This window comes from Serinus canaria, chromosome 7 (genome assembly GCF_022539315.1).
Source record: "Serinus canaria isolate serCan28SL12 chromosome 7, serCan2020, whole genome shotgun sequence".
NCBI lineage: Eukaryota > Metazoa > Chordata > Aves > Passeriformes > Fringillidae > Serinus > Serinus canaria.
The window spans coordinates 10,444,573-10,471,701 of record NC_066321.1 but is presented as its reverse complement, the minus strand read 5'-3'; the positions used below and the strand labels follow the sequence as shown (position 1 = coordinate 10,471,701).

General features: G+C 41.4%; 1 protein-coding gene across 1 annotated transcript in view; it reads left to right on the top strand.

Moving 5' to 3' along the window:
- Nucleotides 1–17,766, top strand: part of PDIA5 (protein disulfide isomerase family A member 5) — a 100,364-nt gene extending 82,598 nt beyond the window's left edge. The window contains exons 15-17 of the mRNA XM_030241784.2: nt 4,942–5,012; nt 13,881–14,015; nt 16,508–17,766. Of these exons, the coding sequence (XP_030097644.1) occupies nt 4,942–5,012; nt 13,881–14,015; nt 16,508–16,588 (287 nt within the window). The 3' untranslated portion in view covers nt 16,589–17,766. The remainder of the gene's footprint in view (nt 1–4,941; nt 5,013–13,880; nt 14,016–16,507) is intronic.
- The last annotated feature ends 9,363 nt before the right edge of the window (nt 17,767–27,129 follow it).

The following is a 27,129-nucleotide window of genomic DNA, read 5'->3' as shown; positions in this document are numbered from 1 at the left end:
AGCTTCCTCTCTTCTAAGGAAACTGAATTAACCTTGTACTGTTCAGCTGTAGAGAGGTGATGTTATATCACTGGGCTTTGTAGTTTCAAATTAAACAAAGCATGAAGTAACGTAGCTTAAAGGATGTTTTTTCATATTTAAACAAGTAGAAACCTGTGTTTTTGGAAATAGGACTTGATTCCTTTAGGCAGTTCTGAAAATTTGCCACAATTTTATTTAAATGTAATGAGGTGACTGTTGTACAACAGGGTGCATCTGTTTTATGCACTACTCTTGAGACATCTTAAGAATTGCCATCTGGTCCTAATACCTTTGTACACTGAAGTTTTAAGAATCTCTCAAGTTTTACTTTTGACTCACTATCATCTCCAAGCAATTCATTGGTTAAAAAAAAAGAAGCCCTGTTCAATGAAAATTTCTCCATTTGAATGCAATAAAGACATGTAAGTTATTCAGTAGGTTGTTGCAGTGCTTTGAAACCCTCTTTGCATCCCTTCTGCATCCCATGGGATCCTGCAATTATGGAAAATGTTTTCACGGGTATTATTATGTCTGAAAATTTATCAAATTTCTACCACATCATATCAATTTTGTGTCATTCTTACTGTACCTGAAAAATGGGTTTATATGATTTTTTCCTTAGTCTCCTTTTTGTTTAAAACCCAAAAAATCAGTTCACAAGGTGGCGTGAGCACGTAGTTAAGTTCTTCCATGTGCCATCTTTGTTTTGCATCATGTAACAAATGTGTAATGGTATCATTTTGGAAATCACATCCAGCTCAACCCTGCAGTTCTTCTTCACAGTTCTCAAAGCATTTTTCCACAAGAATGAAGTTCCAGCCTCTTTCTGTGCCCAAACCAGTGCTGGCTCCTTGGGTTTTTCCTCAAAGATGCCCTGCGAAGGTGCTGTACCCAGAGGTTGTTCCTGCTATCAGTAAATCCAGTCCATGGAAAACAAGCTGGGTTATATATTTTCCATCACTTCATTTCCCTAAAGACCCACTAGCTTTCCTTTAAATGCCTCTCTAATTAGAGGAGATTTAATCTGATTCCCTCTCCCCTCAGTGATAATGGCTCTGAGTGAAGCCTGCTTGCTTGCTTGCTTGATTTCCCTCGTCTGCTGTTCATCAGCCATTCCTCTTGAATTTTTCCCACAGAAACCATATTTCTCATGTACTGGCTCAGTTGAGAACTACTTGGTTTTCAAGGTGAGGAATGTGATGCTGCCTGATGTGACTGTACCACATCTCCTACCAACTTCACAACATGAATGGTGGAGAAAAACCTTGTAGAAAATACTGGATTTGTGTACATTTTAAAATTTGTAGTACAAGGGCAAAGAGAAATTCAGAACTCCTCAGCTGCAGGTGTTAGGGACCTGTGATTTAAGCAGGCAGCCCCTGTGCCCCAGCAGGTCAGGGGGAGCAGATGCTACCATGGACTGTATGGGGGTCCTCCAGAGAGCCAAATTCTGAGCACGGAGCTGAGTGCCTGACTAGAGCTCTATTAAAGCTGTATTGTTTGCTGATTGTGAACAGGGAATGGCCTCAGCACATGTTATTGCATGTGCCTGAGATGTCAAGTTCTCTTGTTTTCCTACCAGGTGATGCAACTGTGTTTCTGCAGTAGGAAATGGAGTTATCTTGAGATGTGCAGGAATGATTAGAGGTTTTCAGTGCCAGTACTGGGATCCTGTGGAAAGGCTGGATATTTCAGGAGCAGATTTTTTTCACATTTCTCAAGTCAGGCACAGGAAATTACTGTTAAGTTCACATCTGCTCTTAACCCTGTTGAGATCAAATTTGACACTGTTGTAAAAATGAAAAAAGAAAATTGTTAAAGCAAAGCCCTGCATCTGTGTTAGAAGGCTCTGCTCCCAGAAGTCCTGCTTTTCAATGCTGCTCAGTTAAAGCTCCACTTCTTGTCCTTGCAGGAAGTGTGTGTGCTTACCATAAGATCCAAATTATTAAACTAAAATGAATTTTACAACTTGTTTAGTCCATAGTAACTGAGAAGGGGCAGGACCTTTTGGTTCTTGACACCTTACCCACACCTTTGTATGCCACCGGTTTAATCTCCTTCCATTGCAGCCCATCTGAAAATTCCTTTGTAAGGAGGCTGCACACTTCCTATCCTCATGTACTGTGCTCAGAACATTTCCTTTCCTTGCACTTTCAAATCTAGAAGATAGTGTTAACACTTAAAATAAACGTGTGATAGTGGGTGTGAGGAGGGAATGGGGAGAACAAGTTTTCCGTCTGTCAAAATGAAGACATCAACCTCTGCTTTTATTTTTTTTGGCATGTGTGCTTTAAATAGAATGACTGGGCTGGGTGACTTCCAAGTGTTTGCTGCATTTGGCAATCCTTCTAGGTTGTAACAGATGAAGTTCTGCTGTTCCATATGATGTGCTCCTTCCCCCTTTTTCAGTGACTCCTTGAAACTCCTTGGGAATTCAGTGTTGCATTCACATCTGTTCTGTGGATCGATGTCCAAGGCTAACAAAATGTCTACTGGACTTGGAGGCAGCTCTGCCAAAAGCCATATGGTTGTGTTTTAGTTTTGTGAGCACAGTGCAGTAAAGAAAGGAGGTTGGGCCAAGGGAGAAGTGAAGGGAGGAGGGATGGAGCTTCAGATGGGTAAATTAAGGTAACTTCTCCTGATTTGGTATTTTGTGTGGAAGAATATGCTTGTTATTTGTGTTCTCATTTTCTTGTGGAATGTGGCTCATGAAGAGCTCTTACCTGCTGCAACTTCTTTAGGGGCTTTGAGAGAGGCCTCACTGTCCTGAAATATCTTTTATTGAGGGTTTACAAGATGTTCTTTGGTGCAACCTAAATTTCAAGCCCAAGATCATAAGCAAAACTGGGAACCTGAAAGGTTTAAGTTTTTAAGAGCCTTTCTGTTGTAGTGTAAGAGCTGGAAGTGCTTTCCAAAAAACTGTAGCATGTAGTTAAGAACAAGTGTTCCTGTTTTAGAGGTGCCTGATTTTTATTCATTTTTTGTTTCTGAAATTCTTTTTAGATGTCATCACCAGTTCTGATTTATTTGTGTAGAGCAGTGTTAGCAAGGCAACCTAGGCAGTCTCCCCACAGTACAGGAAATTATCCAAGATTTGTTAAGATGCAGGCTTGACCTGCAGGCTCTTCAGTGTCAGGCAGACAGGCCAGACAAGTGCTAAGAGAGAAAATGGGTCACCAAAGTGGGCTGATGGACGTGGGAGCAGCCTGAAACCCTAGCCGCCTCCTCCTCCTCTTCTCTTCTTCCTTCTCCCCCTTTTCTTTCATGACCATTTTCTTCCAGGCAAATGCTGAACAACTCAACAAGGTTAATAGTTTGCAAGCTGTAGAACACTGTGCTGTCTCCCACTGAAACACAGCTGCCATCGTGCTGCATAAAGAGTTTGAAGCCATTAAGATGGATTTACAGAAGTGCCTCAGTTTCCCAGGAAACATCCCCTTGACTTTCTGCTATTCTTAGCTACTGCACAGACTCTCAGTGTATTTACACAGGTGTGTCACTGCATTGCTTTCAGAATCCTATTCTGAAGAAAGAAGTGCTCTAAAATTCAAAGCAGTGAAGTAAGCAATGAAGTTCTATTTTGGTGAAGCTGGAAGGGGTATTCAGCCTTTCCTTTGTGGAGAGGAGTGTGCAGTGTTTATGTGCAGTGTTTAGTATTTTTCTTGACAGCTGAAAGAGTGAGCATGGCTTAGGAGGATGGCTGCAAGTCTCCTAAGAGGGCATTTGTTCAGTCCTGATTTAAAGTTACACAGACACTTGTTCATCATGTAAAATACTGGTAAGAAACAGTAGCATAAGCTGTAATCGGTGCTTGTGAGCAACTCATTTGTGATTTTTCTGTTCCTACCCAGAAATAATAGTAAGATGAACTCCTTTGCCAGCATTGGCTTGACTGTGTAATTCCATTCCTTTCTTAATGTGCATCTAAGCAAAAAATAGTGTCTTGAGTCTTTGCAATTTATTACACATATGCAGGTACTTTCCTTTTCTAAGGCTTACTTAGTACAGTAATGATGTTTTGAGAGGAGTTTAGATTATTCACAGACAATAATTTGTAGACATTGCTTCTGGATTAAGAGCACTGAAATCTGAACCCTGAATCAAGAGAACATCAATTTCCCTTCTGTGACTTCTGAAATGTTTGAGTCAAATCAGTGTGTATTTAAGCAAGGGATTAGCTGGCCTTCTGTTCAGTGCTGCAGTGGTACAAAAAAGTATCAGCCCATCTCCATACAAAGCTCTGGGGTTCCTGTGTGCAGTGTCTGTAAAACTCTTCAGGGGTTGCCCAGCTGTGGTGAACAGCAGGAAGGTCTCCAGGAAGGCCAGCAGCAGTCATCCTAACCTGGGACTGGACATCTGCTCTCCATACATGAAAGATGTCTGGCCTATTGGACTTGCTTCTCTTCCCCTCCCTTATGTTCCCAATGGCTTGGCTTGAACACAGACCATTTCCAAATACTTATAAATGCTCCCAGCAATTTCCTTTCCAACTTCCAGGCTCCTGTTCCCAGCTGGGCTTTTATTCCCATGCTCAAATGTAGTTGGTATCTGTGGCAACAGTAGTAATAACCTACCTGGCAATACCAGGAGGTACAGAGCAGGGCAAAGGTCTGTCTGTGGCTGTGCTCTGGAAGTGCCCTTAGGGGACTGGTGATGGAGAAAAGTCCCCTGCACTGTGGCCCCTATTATGGGATGTTGCATAACTGTAAACATACACCTAAACTCCTTGAAGTCACAGGGATCTTAGATATGCTTACTCTCATGTAGCTGACACATGCTTTGTCTTGCTCATTCCAGAACTGGAGAGCTCCTGTTGAGAGCGATTTTTAATGCAAATTTTCCACTGAGTCACCTTGTGTCTTGAGTTTGTCTTTCCTACAACTAAAGTTTATGATGTCTTTTTCTTCCTGTGTCAAACAGGGTGTCCTCACTGTAAAAATGCCATTCCACATTTCACAACTGCTGCTGAAGTCTTTAAAGAAGATCGCAAGGTAATTTGTTGTTAATTTTTTCTGTAATATTTAAGAATATTTTTCCATAATTTGTACTTCATAGGATTTGCTTATTGATAAGGTAATAGGTTTGCAGATAAAATTGCTGTTACACTAAAAGAAATGTGTCTGCATCATAGGGGTTTTATCTCTTATGGTCAAATTGAGTTATACTTCCAACCTGTTCTGTTGTCCCTAATTTGCTGTCTTTAAGTCTTTTCATAAGGGTTACTTTGTATGAAACACATTTTTTTCTCATTGGGGGATTAAATAAATAGAATTCATATAATCTTCATTCCTCTTCAACTTTTATCATGTGTTGGGGTGCATGTAGAGAAACCACGAGCTGTGTGATAGTCCTGAGGCCCTCAATCACATAACTAACTAATCCTTGCTTGCATAGCACAAAATACAATATATTTCTGTAAATTGGCTGACTTGAGCCCAGTATGCTCTTGTAGGACCCTGATGCTTCAGCCTTGAAAATGCATTCAATGGCTGAATCACACTGGGCAATTTCCTAGCATCAGCTGAACCACTTTTTCACTGAGCACATGGAGATCTAGGATTTTAAAAAAACCAAAGAACACTTGAGCCCCTGGATTTAACCAGATAACTAGCTAGGAACCCGTTTCATATCTTTCAGTTAACTGTATTTCATTCTGGTCTGAATTTGTTCTACCTGCACAATTGTTTTGTGTTTAGGTGTGGCAAGAAAAAGATTTGGTAATTTACTCTGGAAATTGCCATCTACACCTTCCTCAGGATGGGAAACAGAGAGAGACATGCTGAACTCTTCTCCCTGGAATCCAGTGATAGGACATGTGGGAATAATTCAAAGCTGTGTCAGGGGAGGTTCTGACTGTACAGTAGGAGACACTTCTTGACCAGGAGGGTGAACAGTCCCTGGAATAAGCTTCCTTAGAGAGCTGGTCAATGCCCTGAGCCTGTCAGTGTTTAAGGGACATTTGGACAACATCTTAACAACAGGCTTTAATTTTTGGTCAGCTCTAATTGGTCAGGCAGCTGGAGTATACAATCCTTGTAGGTCCCATCCAGCTGAAATAGTTTATCCTCTTCTGTGTTCTAAATGAAGAGGTAATTTTGTAACAGTTGTACACCATAACAGAAGAATTTTTGTAATTTTTTTCTTTTCCTCTCGTCTGTTCTGTAACTCATAGAGAATGCATCAGATTGACAAGAAACAAATCATTCTTGTATCACTGACTGCATAAATTAGTCCATCACTTCTGCCCCCTGGCATACAGAAGATTCATAGGCTTGCAGCTTTTAGTTCTCCTACTGCTGTAAATTAGTTTTCTCAGATGCCTCTTGGTTACTTCTTTGTTTCCAAGATCTCTGAGAAAGTATCCTTGTTTTCCCACTTTTCTGGTATTTCCAAATGAAGCCTCTCTTTCCTAAACTCATTAAAATTTCAGTCAGAGGAGGTGAAACAAATGCACCAAACAATGTGAAACTTGCTTATTAGAGCTGCAGGATGTATTAACAAGCAATCAGAATCATGCCACAGTTAGTTGGACATGGAGGTGGTGGGAAATGCAGGCCTGGGAAGCTTTTCCTTCAGACTGCAGGTTATGAAAGGACTCCAAGAGCCGAGCAGTGATTGACAGTTACAACTCTTGACTTCAGTTTAAGGCTGAAGTGGGGAGATATAAAATGTAATGAGTTGGAACAGGAGAGCCAGTTGGGAATATTAAGGCTGGTACAGTTTTAAAGAGGTGTGTGCAGTTAGGGAGAATGGTGTTATTCCACCCCAGGGACTTATGAAAGTGCCAGGGATTGATTATGTTGGGAGCCCCTATTTAATTGTGTACAGCTATAACTGGCCAAGGTGCTTCCTGCTGCAAGTTTGTGCCATTGTGGAAAAGAAAACAAACCTGTTTTAGACTTTAGAAGGACACATCACTGTTCCCACAAGCAGCACAGTCCATATTCCCATGTTTCAAACTGGTCTGAGCCTTCAAACTAATTTGTAGTTCTGTAGGGTTTCAAATCAGCAAAATCACTGCTTAAGAGAAAGGAAGCATTTATTCTTTCAAAAACAGGGCAAGATTACTAATTTTCATTTTAAGTAGTAGATTCTTTTCACTACTTCCTTTCTATAGTAGTGTCCTTTTTTTTCCCCCTGGAGAAAGGTTTTTCACTTAACAGAGTATTTTTGCATTTAAACTGTATCTTCTTAAAAGAAGGGTCTTTTAATTAAACATATAATCCTGCAGAAGCCAAAGAACAATCAAAAACATTCCAGTATTGAATTGGTTGTAGATAGTATCTTAAAAAGTATCCTTTGGGAGACTTTGAGTCTTTACATTGGAATTTTGAAGATGAGCAGAGCTTGAAGCTGTTTAAGACGTGTCTCTTGGTTTTGGCGCTGAAGCCCCCCTCCCCCGGGGCTGTGTGTAATGCTCTGTACTTTTTCATCATCTGCACTGCTGGAGTCGGAGTTTAAAAATGCACTGCTTGGAACATTGGCCCCAAATGTCAGCTCTCATTGGCCACATCACTGCTGGTGGTTTTAGCCAGAATCCCCAGCCTGCTCCCTGGCCTGGGGCAATCCTGTGGCTGCTGCAAAACACGGCTCAGGCTGAGAACCACGAACCAGAGCTTCCAGTCTTTCCATCTTCCTGGAGAAATTCAGTGCCAGTAGGACCAGATCAGTGGAGAGGCTACTCCAATGGCAGTGAGCATATTGATTCAGTTATTTAAAAGGAAAAAAAAAGGTGGGAAAAAAAAAAAAGCCATCTGGAGCACTCTTAGCTTGGGGCGCTGTGGCCTCAGCATGCAGCTGCCAGGGAAAAGCCCATGGCCAGTGCCCCACAGCCCACGTTCTGGCAGTGACCAGTGAACATCAGAAAATGCAAATGTGAGGGTTGTCAGCTGAACAGATTGAAGAGCAGGAAGGCATGTTCAGTAACTGCTCCACAGTCTCTCTTGAAAACAAAATCTTTAAAAAATATGCATTCTGCCTTTTGGCTGATCCCAAAGCTCAGCTTAAAGGAACTCATTTGTGGTGTTCCAGTTTGGATTTGCTGAAGGAAAGCTCTTGACTCTTTAAGGCCTCTCAGTAACAAATCTCTGGCAGTCCTGCAAAGGAGCTGCTTTTTGACCAATCTTCCCATTTTCACAAGAGACTGTTCCTGTACAAATGCATTGACTCAAATCCGAGCACCACAGCTGGGTTCTAGTGAGTTCCCACGGAAACAGCTGTGGCAGCAATTGCTGGAAAGGGTGCAGGAAATAGGGTGAGCTGGGGTGTTAGTGGGTCAGTCAGCAGTGAAACTGGTGGGTCCCCAATGTGCATTCTGAATCACAGTTTAAAATTATTATACCAACCAAATGACTGCACAGAGTTATCCAAATGAGGTAATATTTTAGTTTGGCAAGGAATTTGATCCCTGTTTGCTTAAAAAGCATGTGCTGAATTTCTTTTTAATTAGACTCATTAAATATGGTGATGTTAGCACTGTACATCATGTTGTACTAATGGATGTCCCCTTTGCAAATAGGCCTGCTTTGAGAACAGCTGATGAACTGCACCTCCTGTAATGATGCCATGCCACACCGGGGCAACTAATAATGAATCTCCCAATTGCAAGGCCTTTCACTTTGAGAGCAGTAGCTGAATTGCAGCAAGCTTTAGAGGCCAGTCCCTAACTGCTGTTAGGATCCAGAACAGATGATATAAATAGAAACCTATGGAGTAACCATAGGGAAGAATGCACATCTGTCTTATTTACAGGTGCTTTTAAGATATTTGGCAACAACAGACTTTTTACTAGTAATCAGGTAATTGTCATCTGGGATTGATTCTACTTTTAAAATGTTGTTTGGAAGCATTTATTTCCACGCTGCAACTTTGTTTTTACCTTTTTTAAGCTTATCAAATATCATTCCTTTCTCAAATCAATATTCAGTTAGTTATTCACTTCCATTTTCATAACAAAAGTCAATATTAGCTCTAGCAGAGATTTATTTTCTTGAATCAATAAACCAGTGTGTGGCAGTACATATTTTAACAGGAGAGCAGGTAGGACTGCAGGGGGTTATTTTAACTGTATCATCATGTGGTGACTGGGAGGCAAACTGTTAAAAAGAAAGCTTTAAGAACAAAAAGGAGGAGTTACCTGGAAGGTCAAGGGATCCCACTTTCAATTTTCTACACATCTGTTTGAACCGTTCAATGTAATTGTGTTTCTTACCTGTAAGATCTCTCTAAAGCAAAAAGTTGTTTCATAAATCTGTTGGGAGGGAACTGGGATTTCTGATGTTTGATTAGATTATATTGCCAGTACTTCATTTTCTTTTTAACACTTAGTAACAAAATAAGGCATCACCCTTTTGTTACAGTTGGGCTACCTGGAGATCAGTGGTCATATTTTTGGCATAGCTCCACTTCTGAAGCACCTAAATGAAAAGTTCTGGTTTTACCAGCAGCTCAGGTTTTGTGATCAATCCTCTTCATCTGACAAATATGCCATGCTCTATTTCCTCAGAGCTCTTCAGAGCTGCTCATACACTGCTCACAGTTTATTGCCATGCTGAGTTAAGTTTGCAACCCTGTAGTTAAGCTCCCAGTTTTTTGGTAGAACCACAAAATGTTGTGGGATTTCTATTTCAAGTAAAAGGTATTTTCCAGTCCCAGATGTTTCCAGGCTCATATTAACCTGTCCTGACTATGAAGAAATGCATATTTATTTCGTGGGTTACTGTTGTTGCTGTTGTTGTCATTATTATGCATTACTGTGTCTACTCACCTGATACTATTAATTATTATAGAGTGCTTACCAGTCATGAGGAGCCACTTGTAAAATTAAGAAAGTTGGATGTACTCCAAGAAACTTCCTTTGGGGTCCACAATCTCTCATTGATTATCTTTTCATTTGATAACATTTCTATTCTTGCTACAGCTACTGAACAGGCTGGTGATAGAGCTGAACAGCATTGGCTCTGGAGAAAGGACTTGTATATAATGATGTGTTGTCAATATCTAAGGCAACAGAGCTTTGGGTTATAGAGAATCCATAATCCTGTAAAGTTTTGTGCATGTTGCAGATATAGCACTTACAGCTTTTTCTCCCTGAAATGTTTTTTCAGTGGATTTTCCCCTCTGATTAGAGGAAAGCTCAAGAAATTAAATTTAAACCCTAACAATCAAAATCTCCCTAAAATCAATCTTGCCTTCTGAAAGGTGTTGCACTGGATTTTTCCATAATGGACGTATACACTCACACACACGTAGATGTTAGACCAGTGTTAGCAGAGTTTCTTTCTCTCACATATTTTTAGAGGGTTTTTCCCTCTTGATGAGAGGGACTTTGTGAGAAATGATACCAAGTGTCTTAGCTCTTGGACACCTACTGTGGATGTCTTATGCTTAATATGCCTGCAGTTTCTAATTGAATAAACTTAGTGGGTTTGCAGGTCAGGGCATGTAGGTCTTGCTAACCTGTGCTCTCCAGTGCACTTCTGTGTAACTTGTTAAATAGTTACAGTAGTTGAATATGAGGATCATATTCTCCAGAAGTCTTTAACCACATTTTGAGAGAGGTGTTTTGGAGTTCTTATTTTTCCTGACTCCGTTTCTTTTTTTAGTGAAGCAGAAAAGCTGACTGTTGCTAAGAGAGTTGAGAATGAGGGGAAACTTTCTTTACACTGTACCACTGCTCACTTTAGCCAGGATTCTGCATCTTTTTGCATGCAACTTTTCAGTAGAGTCATGCAGGAATTCGCTCTCGTAGGACAGAGTGACAGAGTGACAGAGCATTCCTCTATCAGCAGTGGAGCTCTGTATTCACAGTCCATGAAAACACAAACAGAAAGAAGCAAAGGGCATCAGTGAGTATCAGAGTTCAGCTGTCTGGAGCTGATGGAATGGAGATGAGAATTGGTCCTCAGTCCAGAAGTGTGTTTTGCTACAAGTGTTTTTCAGTATCACTTTTCTCCTCTCTCAGTGCACTATATTTGATCTTCCGCTGTGAGACAGGCAAGACAATTAGGACTGTGATGCTATGATAATGAGTGCACAGAGATGGTAGCAACCTCTATATTTAGGCTGCCTTAACATTTCCACTCTGAAGTAATCACTCAAGCTCTCCCAAGTACTCTTACTCAGCCACTGATGGCAGCAGGCATTGAATGCAGCCTCAGATACAGTCTTGGGAATTAGATGTTCCTCTATGAAATTTTGCTCACGTCTGTATGAGTTACAAGGCTTTTGAAAATCGCCGTTCCTCTTCTCTCCCTGGCTGTAAAAATAACCAAACGTGTGTGTTCTGAAGAGCTGGGCTCAAAATGGTGGCTGCAGTGGTGGGGCTGTGTGGGAGCTTGCATTAGGAGCATTGCAGAGGGGACAGACCATGGATAAATCCCCCAGCTGCTATTCCAGATGTGCCATTAGACCTGTTGGATTAGACATGGCGCTGGGCTCACGTGGCTGCCATGGACAGACTTAGACTGGGGTCTTTGTCTGCACAACTAAGGCACAGATGGGCCAGCTTAGGTTTGCATGTGCTGAAGAAGAGAGCTGTGTCTCAAGGACGCTACTGAGCGTTTCTGTCAGAAGCCACCTCTTTAACATCCATCAGTCATCTGTTCTGAGGCAACTGGTGAGCATGTTCTGAACAAGGTTAGCAATGGCTTGTAGCATTGCAGTCCTGCACTGCACCCTCTCCTCACTGGGGGCTGTTCTCACAAAAGTCAGAAGGTAAATTAAATTGGATGCTTTGCTCCAGCCGGTACCAGTTTAGATATTTCCAGAGGTACAGATAAAGAGAGTTTCTTTTCATTCTTCCCTCTTCCTTCCAGTGTACTAAAAACTCATTTTTTTAATCTCCAAGACACTGAGAACAGATGGGTCATCAGTCACAACAGTTGAATGTCTCAAACCAGCTACTAAGATCTGGATGAGCACATGCATACCTTCCCCTTTTTCTGGCTGTAATCTCTCCCTGTGTGATCTTTAGAGCAGTGAGAAAAAAGATTTAATTTATTCTTCTAGTTTTTAGGAAATCAGGACTTCTGGTATTCATGCTGTGTCATGAAATAAAAGTTTGTCTCCATTCTAAGCTTTTCTTTACACAGAAGTAGCCAACAGAGCTCTAAATTTTGGCTGGCTGCTGAGGTCAGGAAGGCAGAAATACTTAGATGAAACTCTTCTACAGTTTATTATTCCTAATCTTTTATTTAAATTGACCCTAAATGTGTAGGAGTCTTTGTGTTTACAAAAAGAAAAAAAAATAGGATCTTACATGTTTTTACCAGCTTTCAAGAGTCGTGGTTCTGTAATAGCCTTATTAATGTTTAAAATCATAAACCAGATATTTAAGGTAAGAACACTGTTCACTTTATCTAGTACTTTCCACTTGAAGACAGACCAAGCGGATCATACTGAGAATTGTCTTGTCAGGCTTTCAAAGCCTAAACAAAACAAGCAAATTAACTGAAGTTGGCTTTGCCAATCACTTTAATTACTGCTAGGATAATGAGATCAGGTTTTCCCATTTTGACAGTGTCACCATGAAACAGGAGGACTTTGTGGAATATTAAGTGATCTTTTAATTATGGAAGAACAGTTCAACCGCAACCCTAAAGTCATACAAGCAAAAGGTATTTTGATCAGCTGTTTGAAGGAGGCTTGTGGAATGGAAATTTCAAATTAGGATGTGTCTGCTGTGAAATTAGCACTTGATAAATTGTAACCCACAAAAAAGTTGCAAAAAGTCATTGCTTTAATTTGTTTGGTTTCTTTACATAGGTTGTACTTTAACGTGCTTGCCCTTCAGCAGGGCCTGGCTCAGGCTGTGAAGGCAGAGCTTATGTGAGCACCTGCATTCAGAGCCCCAGCTGCTGCTCACAGGAACGGTCAGGGTGAAATCACAGCACAGGGCTGAGTTGCTTTGAGTAGAAGCCTATGAATTCCATTTTGTTTCAGCATCAGAAGTGTTCAGGGCAGCCCCTCCTCAGTACTTCACAGAGTCAGGACTTGACTGTTCCGAGCTGCTGCTCTGGGGCTGTGAGGCTGCGTTTCCTCGCCCTGCCTGTGTGGAAGCAGGCAGGGAACTGAGGGTGTTGCTCTACTGTCAATAGGCTGAAAGTGTGGCAGGCTCTCCTACTCAGGGTTTGTCTGTGTGACAGTAGCATCTAGAGGTTTAAAAAGGAATTAAAGCCCACTTTGCTAATGGCTGCATATAATGTACAATCCTGGAAGAAGACAGGAAAGGAAATACAAATCCAGGCTGAGATTGTAAGCAAGGAACCTTTTTCTCTACATGCAGTGCTTGGTAGATGATGCTCTGGCTTCTCACCCGTCCCCATCTGACTTTGGAAGAACTGCATGGAGTTTAGAGAAGCTGTTTGGAGTAGAAATTATTAATCTGTGAATAGGCTGCACAAGTGACCAGCCATGTTTGGTAACTTTTCTGAGCATTAGCAATGACACGGGAATGAGGTTAGGTTAGGTGGGTTGTTACCATCACCAAAGCCATTATCACTGTTCATCACTTAAAACCAAAGTGGAGGAAAAATATTGCAGCATGACAGAGCTGTGACCAGTGTGCCTGATGTGGTTTTATTAATCCAGCCTCTGGATTTCCTATTTGGAGTCTAACGCAGAGCTCAGTAGGAAGGCTGCAAAGGTGATTTTCTGCTCTGTGAGTTGAATGTGCCATGCACAGGCCAGGTGATGACCATCCTCTGCTCTCCCTCCATAGCTAAGCCCTTAGAGAAGCAATTGCATGTTTGGCAGAAGACTTGGGTCTCTCTCAGTGCTAAGGCTAAGCAGCAGCAGTATCACCATGAAATGGGTTCTTTCTTTGTTCTCTCCTGCCTCAGTGTGATCTTTTGTTTCAGATCGCCTACGCTGCAGTGGACTGTGCCAAAGGACAGAATCATGACCTGTGTAAGCAGGAGGGGGTCGATGGCTACCCCACCTTCAACTATTACAACTATGGGAAATTTGTGGAAAAATATACTGGAGATCGAGGGGTAAGTGAAAGCAAGAGTCATCACCTGGTACAGGGAGTGAAGTCTCCTCTGCCTGTCCTGCCTTGCAAATGAAAACTGCAGAGTGAATTTTAACCATGCCTCTGTTGCTGTCTTACATGGATGAATCATAGTGTACCACACCCCTGTACATCTCTGCATTAGGAACACTCTGGGAGTCTATTTTTGGGAGCATGAGAAGAGGAAAAAGGATTAGATTTGGTAATATGCTTTGTATATTTTATTCTTTAAGCTGAAGTCTGTGAGTGAATTTGGACTGAGTGAAAGGGAAGGGTTTATTGCATGTGCTGCTGGCAGAAATGCCAGGAAATACAGGGTTTAACTCCTGCCAGTTCTGGATCGCATGGACACTGCAAACGTGTTACAGATCCACCAGGCTGCCAAATGGTGACAGACCATTGGTTTTATAGCCAGGACAAAGCTGTCCTTTGGAGACTAGAGGAAAGTAAATATCTCATTTGCCCTGAATCAGATTCACTCCTGGCACTCAGGATGGGAAGACAAATCGTGCCATCTACCCCTGGGCTGAAGTTTCATTCTTTTGTCCTGCTGTGGCCAGCTAATTATATGCTATAAGTACAAGAAATGGGGGCAGAAATTGCATAATGGCTTCAGTGGTTGTAAAGTGCCTGAAAATAAGGAAGCAATTCAATTATTTGTGGGCCACCTTTGTCGTAACCTCCTAGAGGGAGGTTACTCCTCAGCAGCCATTGACTGCCTGGGGTCTGCAAGAAAAACTTGGGGTCTTTGAGCCATGCAGTGATTTTGAAAAAAGATTCTTGCCTGAAAGTTATTGCTGCTGTTAGAGCTCAGAAAGCCAGGTTCTGAGGTTCTCTGTTAGTCAGGATCTTGGGGAAGTCTTCATGGAGCTTCGCCTCCCAGTATCCTTCAGCATACTTGGACTCCAGTAATTACCATTTCATGATGCTGATCCAGCCGTTGTTATGGATACTGTGTTTAGTTCCAATTCTGGATCTTTTCTTAAAAGTACTTTACACAAAAGTAAAGATAGGTGCAGCAGCCAACAATTGAAGGAAGATTTCAGCTGCAGTTTTTGCATTTCTAACCCATTCTTAGAGAAACGATATAAAAGAGGAAGGATCTGTGGCAGCTGATAAAAAGAATTTATATCGAATACAGGAGTGCTCTGAGGCCACAGGAGTTAGGAGATATTTATCCATATGCTGGAACATGGACTAACAAATCCCCTTTATGCAGCCAACCCTTTCTTGGGTAAAAATTACCCAACAGAAACATCCCGGTCTCTCTGCTGATGGCTGCTTTGTTCCCCTTCCACCTCTCTGGGGACCCAACAGTCTTCTGCTTGTGCAGCATTGAACTGGGGTTTGTTATCTCTTATCATGGTAATGCTGGAGGCAGTTCTTAGCACAGAGCCTGTCATGGGGGCTGCTGACTGCCAGATGTCTCCAGGGGACAAAGGGCTGAAGCATGTCACTTCATTTATTTTCAGTGGAAGAACAGTGAATAGTTTTAGAAAAGCTTTTTGTTGTTCAGCCTTCTAAAAGCTTACCAGCCTTGTGGTTTGGGTTGGGTTTATTTTGTTCTGTTGTTCCACAACATTCTTTTAAGTCTTTAACTTCTGTTAATTGCTCTCTACCTTTGGTATTTTCCTTCTTCATCACCAGTTTTTGAGTGGTATGTTCTGTGATTGTTTAAATGCAAAAATGGTCAGATTGGGTGGGAGCAGTGTCACTTTCCCAGAAAACTTCAGTGTTGGGGTACCAGTAGACAGTGTATTCCAACACAGGTGTTCACACCTCCACCCATCTGAGCCTTTTGAAATGCCTATGAGCTGTGTTCACAGCTTGTCTTGGAAAAGGAAACTGGTGGCATTCAACAGCCTTAAATCATAATGTTTTGAAATACAGAGGTTGGCATCTAGACCACCAGGCTTGAAATTTTTGATAATAATTTTAATACTAAATTGGAGAAAAAAAAAAACCAAACGTGATTTCCATCATTACAATGTTTGGAGAAGGAGAAAAATTGTAATCAAAACTATTAGAGTATGAGTGGCAAATGTGTGTATAGTCAACAGACAATCCAGTAACTGCTTTTAAAATTACTCAAATAGCATACAAAGACAGCTTGAAAATGACTTTTGTGTTTTCAACAAAAAGGTATCAATGGCACTTCTAGTGACAGATTTTACCTTGTCCTATAAGTTTTAGGGACTTTTTCTCTGTGTCCCATCTCTTCAAAGTTTGACATGTGGGATGTGCATGGATATTTTCCCCTTGCAGTGGAGCAGTACAGGACCAGAGTCTGGCATGATGAGGCAATGCAGAAGCAGTAACTGCTCCCTGGTTTTGATTCTGCCGTGGGCTACAGAAACTAAACAACTGCTCCTTAGTTTATATTCTGCTGGGATACAGAAGCTCAAAGTGTTCTTGATGCATTGTTTTGCTTTGTTGGTAAAAATATGACCCATATTTTTCTTCTTTCAAAACCAGGAGTCTGGATTCACCACTTTCATGCGAACCCTGAGAGAAAGAGATCATGAAAGAGTAGGAAAGAAGAAGGATGAATTGTAGTTTCTGCCTCAAAGAAGCTTTCCGCTGCACTGTGAATGGTTCCAGGTCTTTTGTTGATGCACCTGAGACTTCACATATTCTCAAGACAGAGACTTTTTTTTATAAACAGCCATGGCCATTTTGTACGATTTTGAAATAAAGTGAAACCACTTGATTTTTAAAAGGAAAATAAATTAGAATGTTGCCATAATGTTTTAAAGACAACTTAGCATTTTCTCTCATGTTGGGAGACTATGCCCACTGACACTCCTATGCAATATTTTTGTAGTCTGTAGTGTGTCTGTAGGTGATGTTGTTTGTTAGGGTGAAATTTTTGTTCCGGTATTGCAGTACATGTGAAAAACAAAGGGGAGGGGACATGGTTTGGTTTGGGTTTGTTTTGTTATGTTTTGTTTAAATCAGTGCAGGAAAATGGGATTTATAGGACACAGATTTATTCAAATGAAGTTTTTCATTCTTGTGAAATAGTTATGTGTTCTTGACTGAGATTTGGGGGGAACAATTTTAAGGTGCTCAGGGATAAATAAGGTATCTGAGTTAATGAAGACATTAACATTGACCAGTCCAGATCTGTTAATTTCATTTAAACCTCTTTGCTCTTTAAATCAGAACTGTTTACATACCTTTATAAAATGTATTGAGTGAATTAAGCCACACATTAAAAATCAGCAGAGCGTGGGTTCAATCAGACTAAACCCTCCTTCTTTGGCATCAATACTGTCAATGTATCTGAAAGTTATGGCAGGAATGACTATCTTATAGGGGTACATAGTTATTCTTATAGGGTACAGGTTCCCTTCAAGTTATTATTGGGTCATATCAAATATGTGTTGTAAAGTGTTATGTTCAACTGTTTTGAGAAATGCATAATACTTCTGGTAATGCAGTAATTGTGTGTATTACCTGTTTACATTCCAAAAGTTATCTGCATTTGTAGGAGGGATTTTTCCTTTTTGCTCCTTAAGGAGTGGCACAAACAATCTCTCTCTGACAGTCATCACTGTAAAACCTGTATCAGCAGCAGTTGAAATGTGTTACACTTTTGATGCTTAAGCAAAAAAAAAAGTTGATCTGGAGGTCCTTCTGTCTTCGCAGGAGGGGAGAGGGAAAGGCAGGAAGTTGTGATTCACTTTGAACTAAAAATAAATTTTTAAAAGGACAAATATTTTTATCATTAATCAGCCTTGTTCAGCTTCTTCCCCACTGGGTGAAGTCGGGTGGGACAAGTTCCAACCGCCCGTGGCCTTGGGAGTGCTGGGCAGCACTGCAGCTGTGTGCTGTGTGAGGGTCTCACTGTGTGCTGTGTCAGGGTCACACTGTGTGCTGTGTGAGGGTCTCACTGTGTGCTGTGTGAGGGTCTCACTGTGTGCTGTGTGAGGGTCTCACTGTGTGCTGTGTCAGGGTCACACTGTGTGCTGTGTCAGGGTCACACTGTGTGCTGTGTGAGGGTCACACTGTGTGCTGTGTGAGGGTCACACTGCAGCTGTGTGCTGTGTGAGGGTCACACTGTGTGCTGTGTGAGGGTCTCACTGTGTGCTGTGTGCTGTGTCAGGGTCACACTGTGTGCGTGTCAGGGTCACACTGTGTGCTGTGTGCTGTGTGAGGGTCACACTGAGTGCTGTGTGAGGGTCACACTGAGTGCTGTGTGAGGGTCTCACTGCAGCTGTGTGCTGTGTGAGGGTCACACTGAGTGCTGTGTGAGGGTCACACTGAGTGCTGTGTGCTGTGTCAGGGTCACACTGTGTGCTGTGTGAGGGTCACACTGAGTGCTGTGTGCTGTGTGAGGGTCACATTCCTCTGCCCTGGCACTCCATGGGGCACAAACAGCTTCTCACAGCAGGGAGCTGTGACCTGGGTCTGAAATGTTCCTCTTGCTCCTCAGTCTCCCCTTCTCATTTTCTTTTAGTTGGGATCTGCAGGCTGTGCTGAGGGCCTGCTCAGGAGGTGAATGGCATCTTGCCTCCTTCCTGGGTGTTTTTTCCTTCTCTCTCTTGCCCAATTAATGGCACTGTATGTTTGGCACCATTAAGCTGCTGAAGCCATTAGTGAGTATTGTGGAATACCAGTAGCCTGATTGGCCTTGTATGGTGGCCAGCTTGTTAACCATAACATAATTGGAATGGCCATGGAGCTGTGCCAAGTATCTTCTCTTATTAGGCACCTGATGAGCCTCTTCACCCAAAAAGATCAGCTGCCAGATAGTATATAATATCATAGTGTAAAAGTAGCTTAATTTATGAAGACTCTTACTGTTGTTTTTTTTCTTTCAATTAGCACAGTTACTTATGTTGTGTATAGCACTTTCACAGAGAATCATGATAATTCTTTATTTCAAGCTATCCTCACATAAGTAGCAGGCACTCCACTGTCCATTTAGGAAACAATACATATTGATGCCATTTGATCTCAAACAGGAATTCTTCTGCTTTTAGCAAACTATCAAATATGATCAGTCCAGGACTTGCTGCCGCTTTTTATCTCAGAGTCAAAGCAGCAGGCACTAACGAAATAAAGCCTCCAGAAAATGTTGAGCATTTCTGTGCATAGGCTGTGCCTGTGTTTGTGCTAATTGGTGAGAAATGTGTAGACTTTTTCAAAAATAAGAAAGAAAAAAATGATAGCTTGCCAATGGTGACTTCACTAGTCAGGATCATTCTGAATTATAGGCTTTAGTAAATGTTTAGGATAAGACAATTGCACACTGTGCTTCAGACCAGTAATTCCTTACAGCTGGTTACACCATAATAAAATTAGGAATTCTCATTTTTCCCTTCAGTCTTTTGTCAGTTGCTTCTTGGACTTGGGCATTAATTTTTTCTTGGCTAAAGAAAAAACATGTTGTGGATGTGTTAATGCACAAATATAAAATATTTGAGAATAATTTACCTTCTGTTATAGGGTCATGACTCATCTGGTTTATGGTCTGAATGGTTTTTGAAAAATACAGTTTTGAACACCACAAATGATTACATGAAATGGCTGACAAAAGCCTTAGTTACTGTGAACTAGAGTGTACGAGGAGCTCAGAGTTTTGCTTTCAAGCCTTTTTAATTAGTAGGCCAGGTCTGGATATCAGTCACACTGTTTTAGTTCTGTTGCTTCCCATAAAGCAAAAGTTGGTGTTTAAAGTGCTAGTGAAGTCAGTTTATGTTTATATTCACATCAGTCACGTTGAAATTGAAATATTTTATTTTTTACAAACTGTGAATGAAAAATATATGTAAAAGCTGATATTTTCTGTATTTAAATGGTTGGTCATTTCACCCATTCAGACTTCCCAGCCTGTCGCAGTAGATGCGTAGCCCAGGCGTTCATAATCACACAGGAATTTCTGCCGTGGTTAAAAGTGAGTAATCTCGGCTTTCAAGTCATGAATCATTTATCAGCAAGGAACTTAATTGCTGATAACAAATGGTTTGCAGTGAATCAGAGATTCTGCTCTTGCAATTATGGGTTTGGTCTTTCAGTCTTTTTAAGGTGTGATTCAAAGGTCTTGGACATCTGCTACATAGTTAACCCTAAGCAGATTAAATCTTGTCGAGGAAGGGTAAAACGTGTACACAGCAGAGAGGCTGAGCCAGGATTGTGCATCATTTTGTTCTCCAGTGTTGGCTTAAACAAGATATAAATAGCCCACAGGACTGTGTTAGTCCTGCTGTGCAGCTGGACCAAGAGATGAAGGGCAGCAGGGCCAAGCATTTTGTGCACACTGGAAGCCGGAGAGGAAATGGTTTTCCCATCTAATGAAAGAGCCTGAGATGCTGGATTTGTTTCATCCATCAAAAGGAGGGAAAAGGAGGGAAAAGTTCCCAGGAGAGTGAATGCTCTGGGATATGGCAAACACAAGTTGGGAGACCCAAGATGAGCATAAGCTGCTATCCCAGCCCCTGCAACCTCAGAGGATGATTTGGCTCTGTTGTAATCCATCTATCTCTGACCCAGTAACTGTGTCCTTACTTGTTCAAACCAGAGCAATTCCTCCAAGAGAGACTGGAAGAGACTTGCTTTCCAATCTGAATCAAGAAAAGCAGCCTAACAAATCTCCATTTCCTCTTTCCTCCTCCTGTAAAATTGCATTTTGGATCTGCCAGTCACGTTTACTCCCAAGACCCTCCTAAATAGTTGCAGTTAGGTGAAAAAGCCTTGGGAATTTTCCTAAACTCCCACTTAGACCAAATTAAGTCCCCAAATCTTGCTGACTTAAAATCCTTCTGATAGGCATCTGCAAAGATACATTGATAGTACTGGTGAAAAAAGATAAGAGAGGTAAGGTCTATGTTCTTGCAGCATGTAATTTGGGAGTAAAAAAGCAGATAAAACTCCCATCATGAGTAAGCTCGAAGAGAATGCTTCAGAGAGTCTTGTTTCAGATGGAATTGCTTTATGGGTGATTTTGGATGTGAACTGCTTTTCAAAAGAAAAGTCAAGACTTGGTGACATAGCCTACAGATGTTTTGTCTGTTTGCCTTTTAAAAAATAAAAATAAAAATCAGAATCACTCTCCATATTCCTGATAGTGCTATATTACAAGAAAGAAATGTTGCCTACATGGATTTCCTAGAATAACACTGAACCCCTGCCAACTGCATTTTACAAACTATGAAACAAGCTATTTGCTCCAAACGACACTCACACTCAGGGGAGTGGGGACTGCTGCCCACGTGCACCTCGTTTTAATTTAATAACTTACTTTAGTGTGATTGGGTCTGTAATGGAACACTGAGATTGCAGGAGTAAATTCTGAAAACTGAAAGGTGAAAAGGGGAAAATCAGCTCTTATCAGCAGGTGTTGAGCACTGTAGCCAAACGCTGGCATTTCTTTTGCGTTTGGCAGCCCAGCATCCCTGAGCGTTTCATGGCTCTGCGGAAACCACAGGAGTGCGGCCTTTGGCTAATCCGGTTGTGTACATTACTGCTCTGTGCTGGAACTGATTGGAAACCAGAATTTTTCCCATTAGTTTCTTTGACTGATCATAAGAAGATGCTGTGTTTTCTCTGCACATCCTGCTTTTATTTACAGAGTGGAGAAGGAGGATACTTGGGTATCTAAAAAGGAAATGAAGCCAAATGCCATTTTTCCTGCTGGCAGCCAGGATTCCTGGGGACTCAACATTGCTGCTGAAATACTCCCAGCAAAGCACTGTCGACTGGCTTGGCTTTTGCAAGGTTTTGGAAGGTACTGTGTGATGCAATATTGCAAAAAAAATCTCAGTATCCAAGGCAGCAATTTCCAACCTCTGGTTTCCGTGGAGTTAAGCTGAAGTGTAAACTCTATTGATCGGCCCAGTGTAGTTGGTTTTGAGATAGAAAAAAAGATGGCCTGTTGGCCCAAAATTTAGGAAATCACAGCTCTAATGCAGGCCCATAGGATGTCTGGGTGTTTTCACACAGCTGCCCTGGTCCTTGGTTGGTAAGATTCCCGCCCCTGGAAGTCATGTCCTCCTGCCCAGAGCACTCGGCACTGCTGCAGGCAGACAGTGCTCCTTAAGGAACAGTTATTCTGTGTTTGCTTAGAAAGCATAATAGTGCTAATTATTCTCATTAGCTTTGAGCCACTAATAAATTATCTTTCCTATTGCTCTTCCATCACTCAGTAATGAGAACCATTTAGCCAGATCTTGCAGATACTGCTTGCTCCCTCTCTACAGCATGATTCCCTGCAAGCATTCATCATAGGAAAAGAGCTACGTGAACAAAATCTTTTCAAATTAGTCTCTGGTGCCCCAGTTAAGTGGGTGTCTACATCGCAGGCATGCAGAAGAGCCTTCTTCATTAATATGTGCAATTCTGTGCGAGCTGATTAGCTCTTGCAGCTCATTTGATAGCAAATGTGTAAATCCGTCACACTCTAAATGCCAAATATGTGCACAGCTAAATTATGGAGAAGTAAGAAACTGCAAGAGTTGGGAGTCTTTATCGGGAAAAAGAGGTCCTTATCCCATGCATTAAATTGGAGCTCTGGGTTTATCTAGATCATTTGTCACTCCTCTGCTTTGTCATTTTACTGCTGGCAAAATGAATAATTCTTTGTGTCGTGTTGCTGGTCCTTTCAGGATGTGTGGGTGTTTAATTTGGTGCCCAACATTTGTAACAGACATCTGGTATCTAGCCTGAGTTCCCAGAAGGCAATAGTCACAGAACAATGCCATCTTCCTTGTCCAGGACAGTAAACCAAACTAACCAGTTACAACTATGTATTATTAATAATACAGTTGCCATCACTTCTCTTGGGTTTTTTTGTTTATAAAAATCTCATGAAGAAAAGGAGAGGGATGAACTTAGTTTTTGTTAACGTCCATGTTTTTAGCCAGGGCAGTGCTGCACAGTGTAACTAATGTCAGGGTGCATCTGCCAGCACAAGGGATGCACTAAAGAGTGTCACCTGTCAGCACGGAGGGGTTGGTCTGCTGCTGCAGACCAAATGCCCTCAGCCAGTTATTCTGGGACCAAAGAAGGAAACTGGCCATAAGAGCCCCTAATTTATGCATGTTTTTCCTCCTCTCCATGCCAAGTAGCTGTAGAGCCAGCCCAGCCTCAGGGCTTGGACACACCAGCTCAGGGCAGCCAAGCACCCTCTGTTTTATTTTCTCTCAGCTCGGAGAAAAATCACAGTGTGAACCCAGCCTGACCTCCAACATATTTTGGCATTACCTTCTGGGCATACAGGCTGGAGGGAAAAAGCTTCCCACTTCCCAAAGTTCTGGCGTGGGAAGCTGTCTTTCTCCAAGCCGAGCATAAACTCTTCAGAGAACATTTCCTAGGAAAATGTGAAGCACAGTCATCCCTGTAATGGATTACAGTAATGGATCTCTGATCCTGTAGCCACCAGGTTGATGGTGATAAACACTTATTACTGTACCCCACAAGCATGGAACAGGATGAGCACATCCAACATTTCCTACTGCATCCCCAAATGTATTGAGACCTCTCCAAGGGTGTTAGGGTTTGCTTACCAAGAAGACAGCTCTGTGTTGGTCTCACCTGCAGTGGGTGCACAGTCCTCCCCAGAGGCAATATGGATGAGAAGCTCTTTCTTTTCCATTTTCACAGCGGGACAAGCATCCTTTAAGGCAGATTTTCCCTGATTCAGTGGGAGGTGAATGGGGCCACAGGGGAGCTGCTGCAGAAATGCAGAGATGCTGCACAATGCTGCCCGGTTCCATGCAATTCCCTCTGGACTCTGGGGTCCATCATGCCTTCCACCTCCAGTACACCACAAAACAATTGTCTCTGCTTACCCTAAACTTAACTCTCTGCCAAAACTTTTCTTAGGCAAAAGAGCAGCACAAGAGGAGAGATGGCAGAAATCAAAGAAGCAGAATTCACCATGGAATAAAGTCATGTCTCTCTGGCAAGGTACTGTAGCATGAGATGCATTAGGTATATTTTCGATGGATGTATAATCCTAATTGTTGTGTATTGTTTGTGTTGTAGTCCCAAGATTCAAGTCCTCATTATTCTAGATGCTGTACAAATATATAAGAGTCTGTCATGCATGGAAAGGCTTTTATTATGTAAATAGTCAGGTTGGGAAAAAAGAAGTAGTGTTATCTCTGTTATACAGATGAGGCAGTGAGACAGAAAAAAACCCCAACACAGCATTTTGCCCAAGGACACACAAAGTCTGTGGGTCAGCAGTGGACTTGAAATTCAAGTCTTGGTTTCATTTCTAACTAGCTCTTCTTTCCATTTGTGTACTGCCCACAACATAATTAAAATTAAGCACAAAGAATACAACACTGTGCAATTTATCTCTATCTGTAACAATCATCCAGCACCTCTGAGCCAAATCCTCCCCAACTCTTCTCTGTCTCTTCCAAACCTGTATTTCTGCCACGCCCAATGCATGTGATCACCATACAAGTCACTGTACCGGATGTCTGATTTTCTGCAACATGTATCAGTTAAGTATAAAGCTGTTCAGGAAAAGACCCTGTTGCATGTGGGGCTGTGTCTCAGTTGGACCAGCCTGCCAAATTTGTCTTCCAATCCTTTTTAAAAGTGATACTAACACTATTTGGAATAAAAAAGGATGCATATACATTTCTGCTGGGAATACAGAGTCAACCAATCTTTAACTGCTGCTCAATACCACCTACTAGTCAAAATTGTATATTGCTGTAAATAACTAATCTATACCATAGACAAATAAAACATGGATTTTTCACTGAAAAAGCACAATATATTTTGGTTTGTGTACAGCAATATTTTATGTCAGGCTTTTGGAAATAATGTGGGAGGAGAGAATTGTACAAGTCATGACAGTCACTGGAAAACAGAATGAAATGGAATGGGTATTTACCAAGGCTAGGTAATATCAAACTAATTTGATAGGTTTCTTTGATAGAGTAATCAATTAGCTAGACAAAGAAGGGAAATGTGGCTGTCTGGACCTGAATAAAATACCCGATGAGGAGCTGTGTATAAATTTATATCTCCTGTATGGAGAAGTCTGAGATTTATAGAGGACCTGCAAGGCATTTGTGGTGTTGGAAGATGAGAAGCTGAACTGTATTGAAAGGAAATTATTCAGAGCTCCTAAACTGTAAGTCTTAAGACTGATTGGTATTATTTTCATCAGTGACTTATTTGTAAAACAGAGGTGTCTGATCATAAAAATACATTGAAGTCACCAATTTATCATCAGTGTAGAGAAAGTTCAGAATATCACACAGCAAGAGCTGAATATCCTTGAAGATCAAGACCACAGAAGTAGTAAGGGAGGCAGCAGCAGACAAAATTCTGCAGGAAACCTCCAAGGACACAAAGATTTTGTGTTTCAGTGCAGCATGGGCATGGAAAAGGCAACTGAAACTCTAAAAGGCAGTAGGAGACACATTTCTAGCAAAGCAAGGGATGTATGAACATCCTTGAATAAGACCCTAGTAAGATTCTGTTTGGAATAAAACACATTATTCTGATTGTGTTAAAGAAAGCTGGGTTTTTTATGAAATGGGTACAGCAAAGGGCTGCTAAGAGAACCCTGGAGAACCTTTCATGAAAGGACAGGATGCACAGGGGGATTGTTCAGCCCAGCAGCTGAAGAGTGAGATGTGGTTTGATTACTTTCTGTAGGAGGAATATTAAGGCTAGGGCATCTACGTGCATGAGCAAGTAGGTATAAATTTGCCATGAATAATTTAGACTATCAATTAGGTGTGCTTTATCCACATGCATAGTGAGGGTATAAAAGTTATAGGGATGAAACCATACCTAGCTTTTCATGAAGCTCACCAAATGTATTAAATGGACCATGTGATCCAGTTGCCTACCTGGGGACTGGATTTGATAATCCAGAAAGTCCTGCCTATCCTGTGTCTTAGTGGGTTTCTATTACAGTGAGCCACCACCTCCATCTTAAAATGTTATTAGATATTACAGTACCTATAATCCCTTCAGTCCTAAGAAACCTTTCTATCCCTCTGAATTAAATTTCAAATAGAACAACCTAACTGTGGATTACAAAGACATATGTGTTTTCTTTTTTACTCCATAAATTTGTTGTGGTGATTATCGTAAACAAAGAAAAATTTCTTTAGGGACTAAGAATTCTTTTAATATAAATTATAGTGTTTATGGCACAACTATACTGACAAATAATGATTTTTTTATTTATTGTAATTGTTCAAATGACTCCTAATGAAATTTTTGGCCTCATAAAGTGATCAGCTTGGAATGACTTTCCCTTCTATGAAAATATTTAAATGCAAACAAAGTCTGCCAATGTGTTCAATTACAGTCATGCAGGGAACTAAAGGGATTATGTGTACTAGGAGTATATTCATGTGGCTTTTCAGATCAGCTGCTTCTACCAGAAAGGGAATAAAGTAAGCAGAAAGGCCCCAAAGAGAACCCATCACTGATGGAATGGCTTGGGACATGCTCATCAGAAAAGCTCACTCATGTTATTTCCATAAGCCCATAATGCTTATGGTGCTGTAAATACAAATACATTAACAACATGTTGCTTTTTAAACTAATTGAGATGCAGTGTGAAGATTACTTTTCAGAAATAGGATGTTCTTTATGCAGGAGATCATACTGGGCCCTGCTGCAACAAGCGCCATTGGGACAACGCTGTATTTTGTTCTAACAGCTGCATTTCTTGCCAGTGGGAGACTTTCTGTGACATTATGAGGATGCTTCAGTCTTGCAAAGCCCTTGAGAGTTAAATACTAGTGTTCCAGGAAAGAGACTTTTGGGCCCAGCACAGAACCTTAAGACTGAATCAGCAGAGGAGGTTTTTAAAAAAGAGAAGCAAGGAAATAAACTGCATATTCTGCTGATGATTTTTATGACCTTGCTCACACTTCTGCTGATGCTGTGTTGGCAAGAACTGTTCATTCCAGGGAGTATAATCCCTGCTCTTGAGATTATGGACACAGGGTTCTCTGAAACCTTGAAAATCAAATGCAATTTTTTAGAGTGCGAAATTGTTAGAAAGTCACAGGCTTTTAGCTAGTGCCATGATTTCAGCAGCCTGATTCAGAGTGCAAAGGCCTCCTGATGCAGCTGGGCTGCACTCCACCTGAATTCACTAA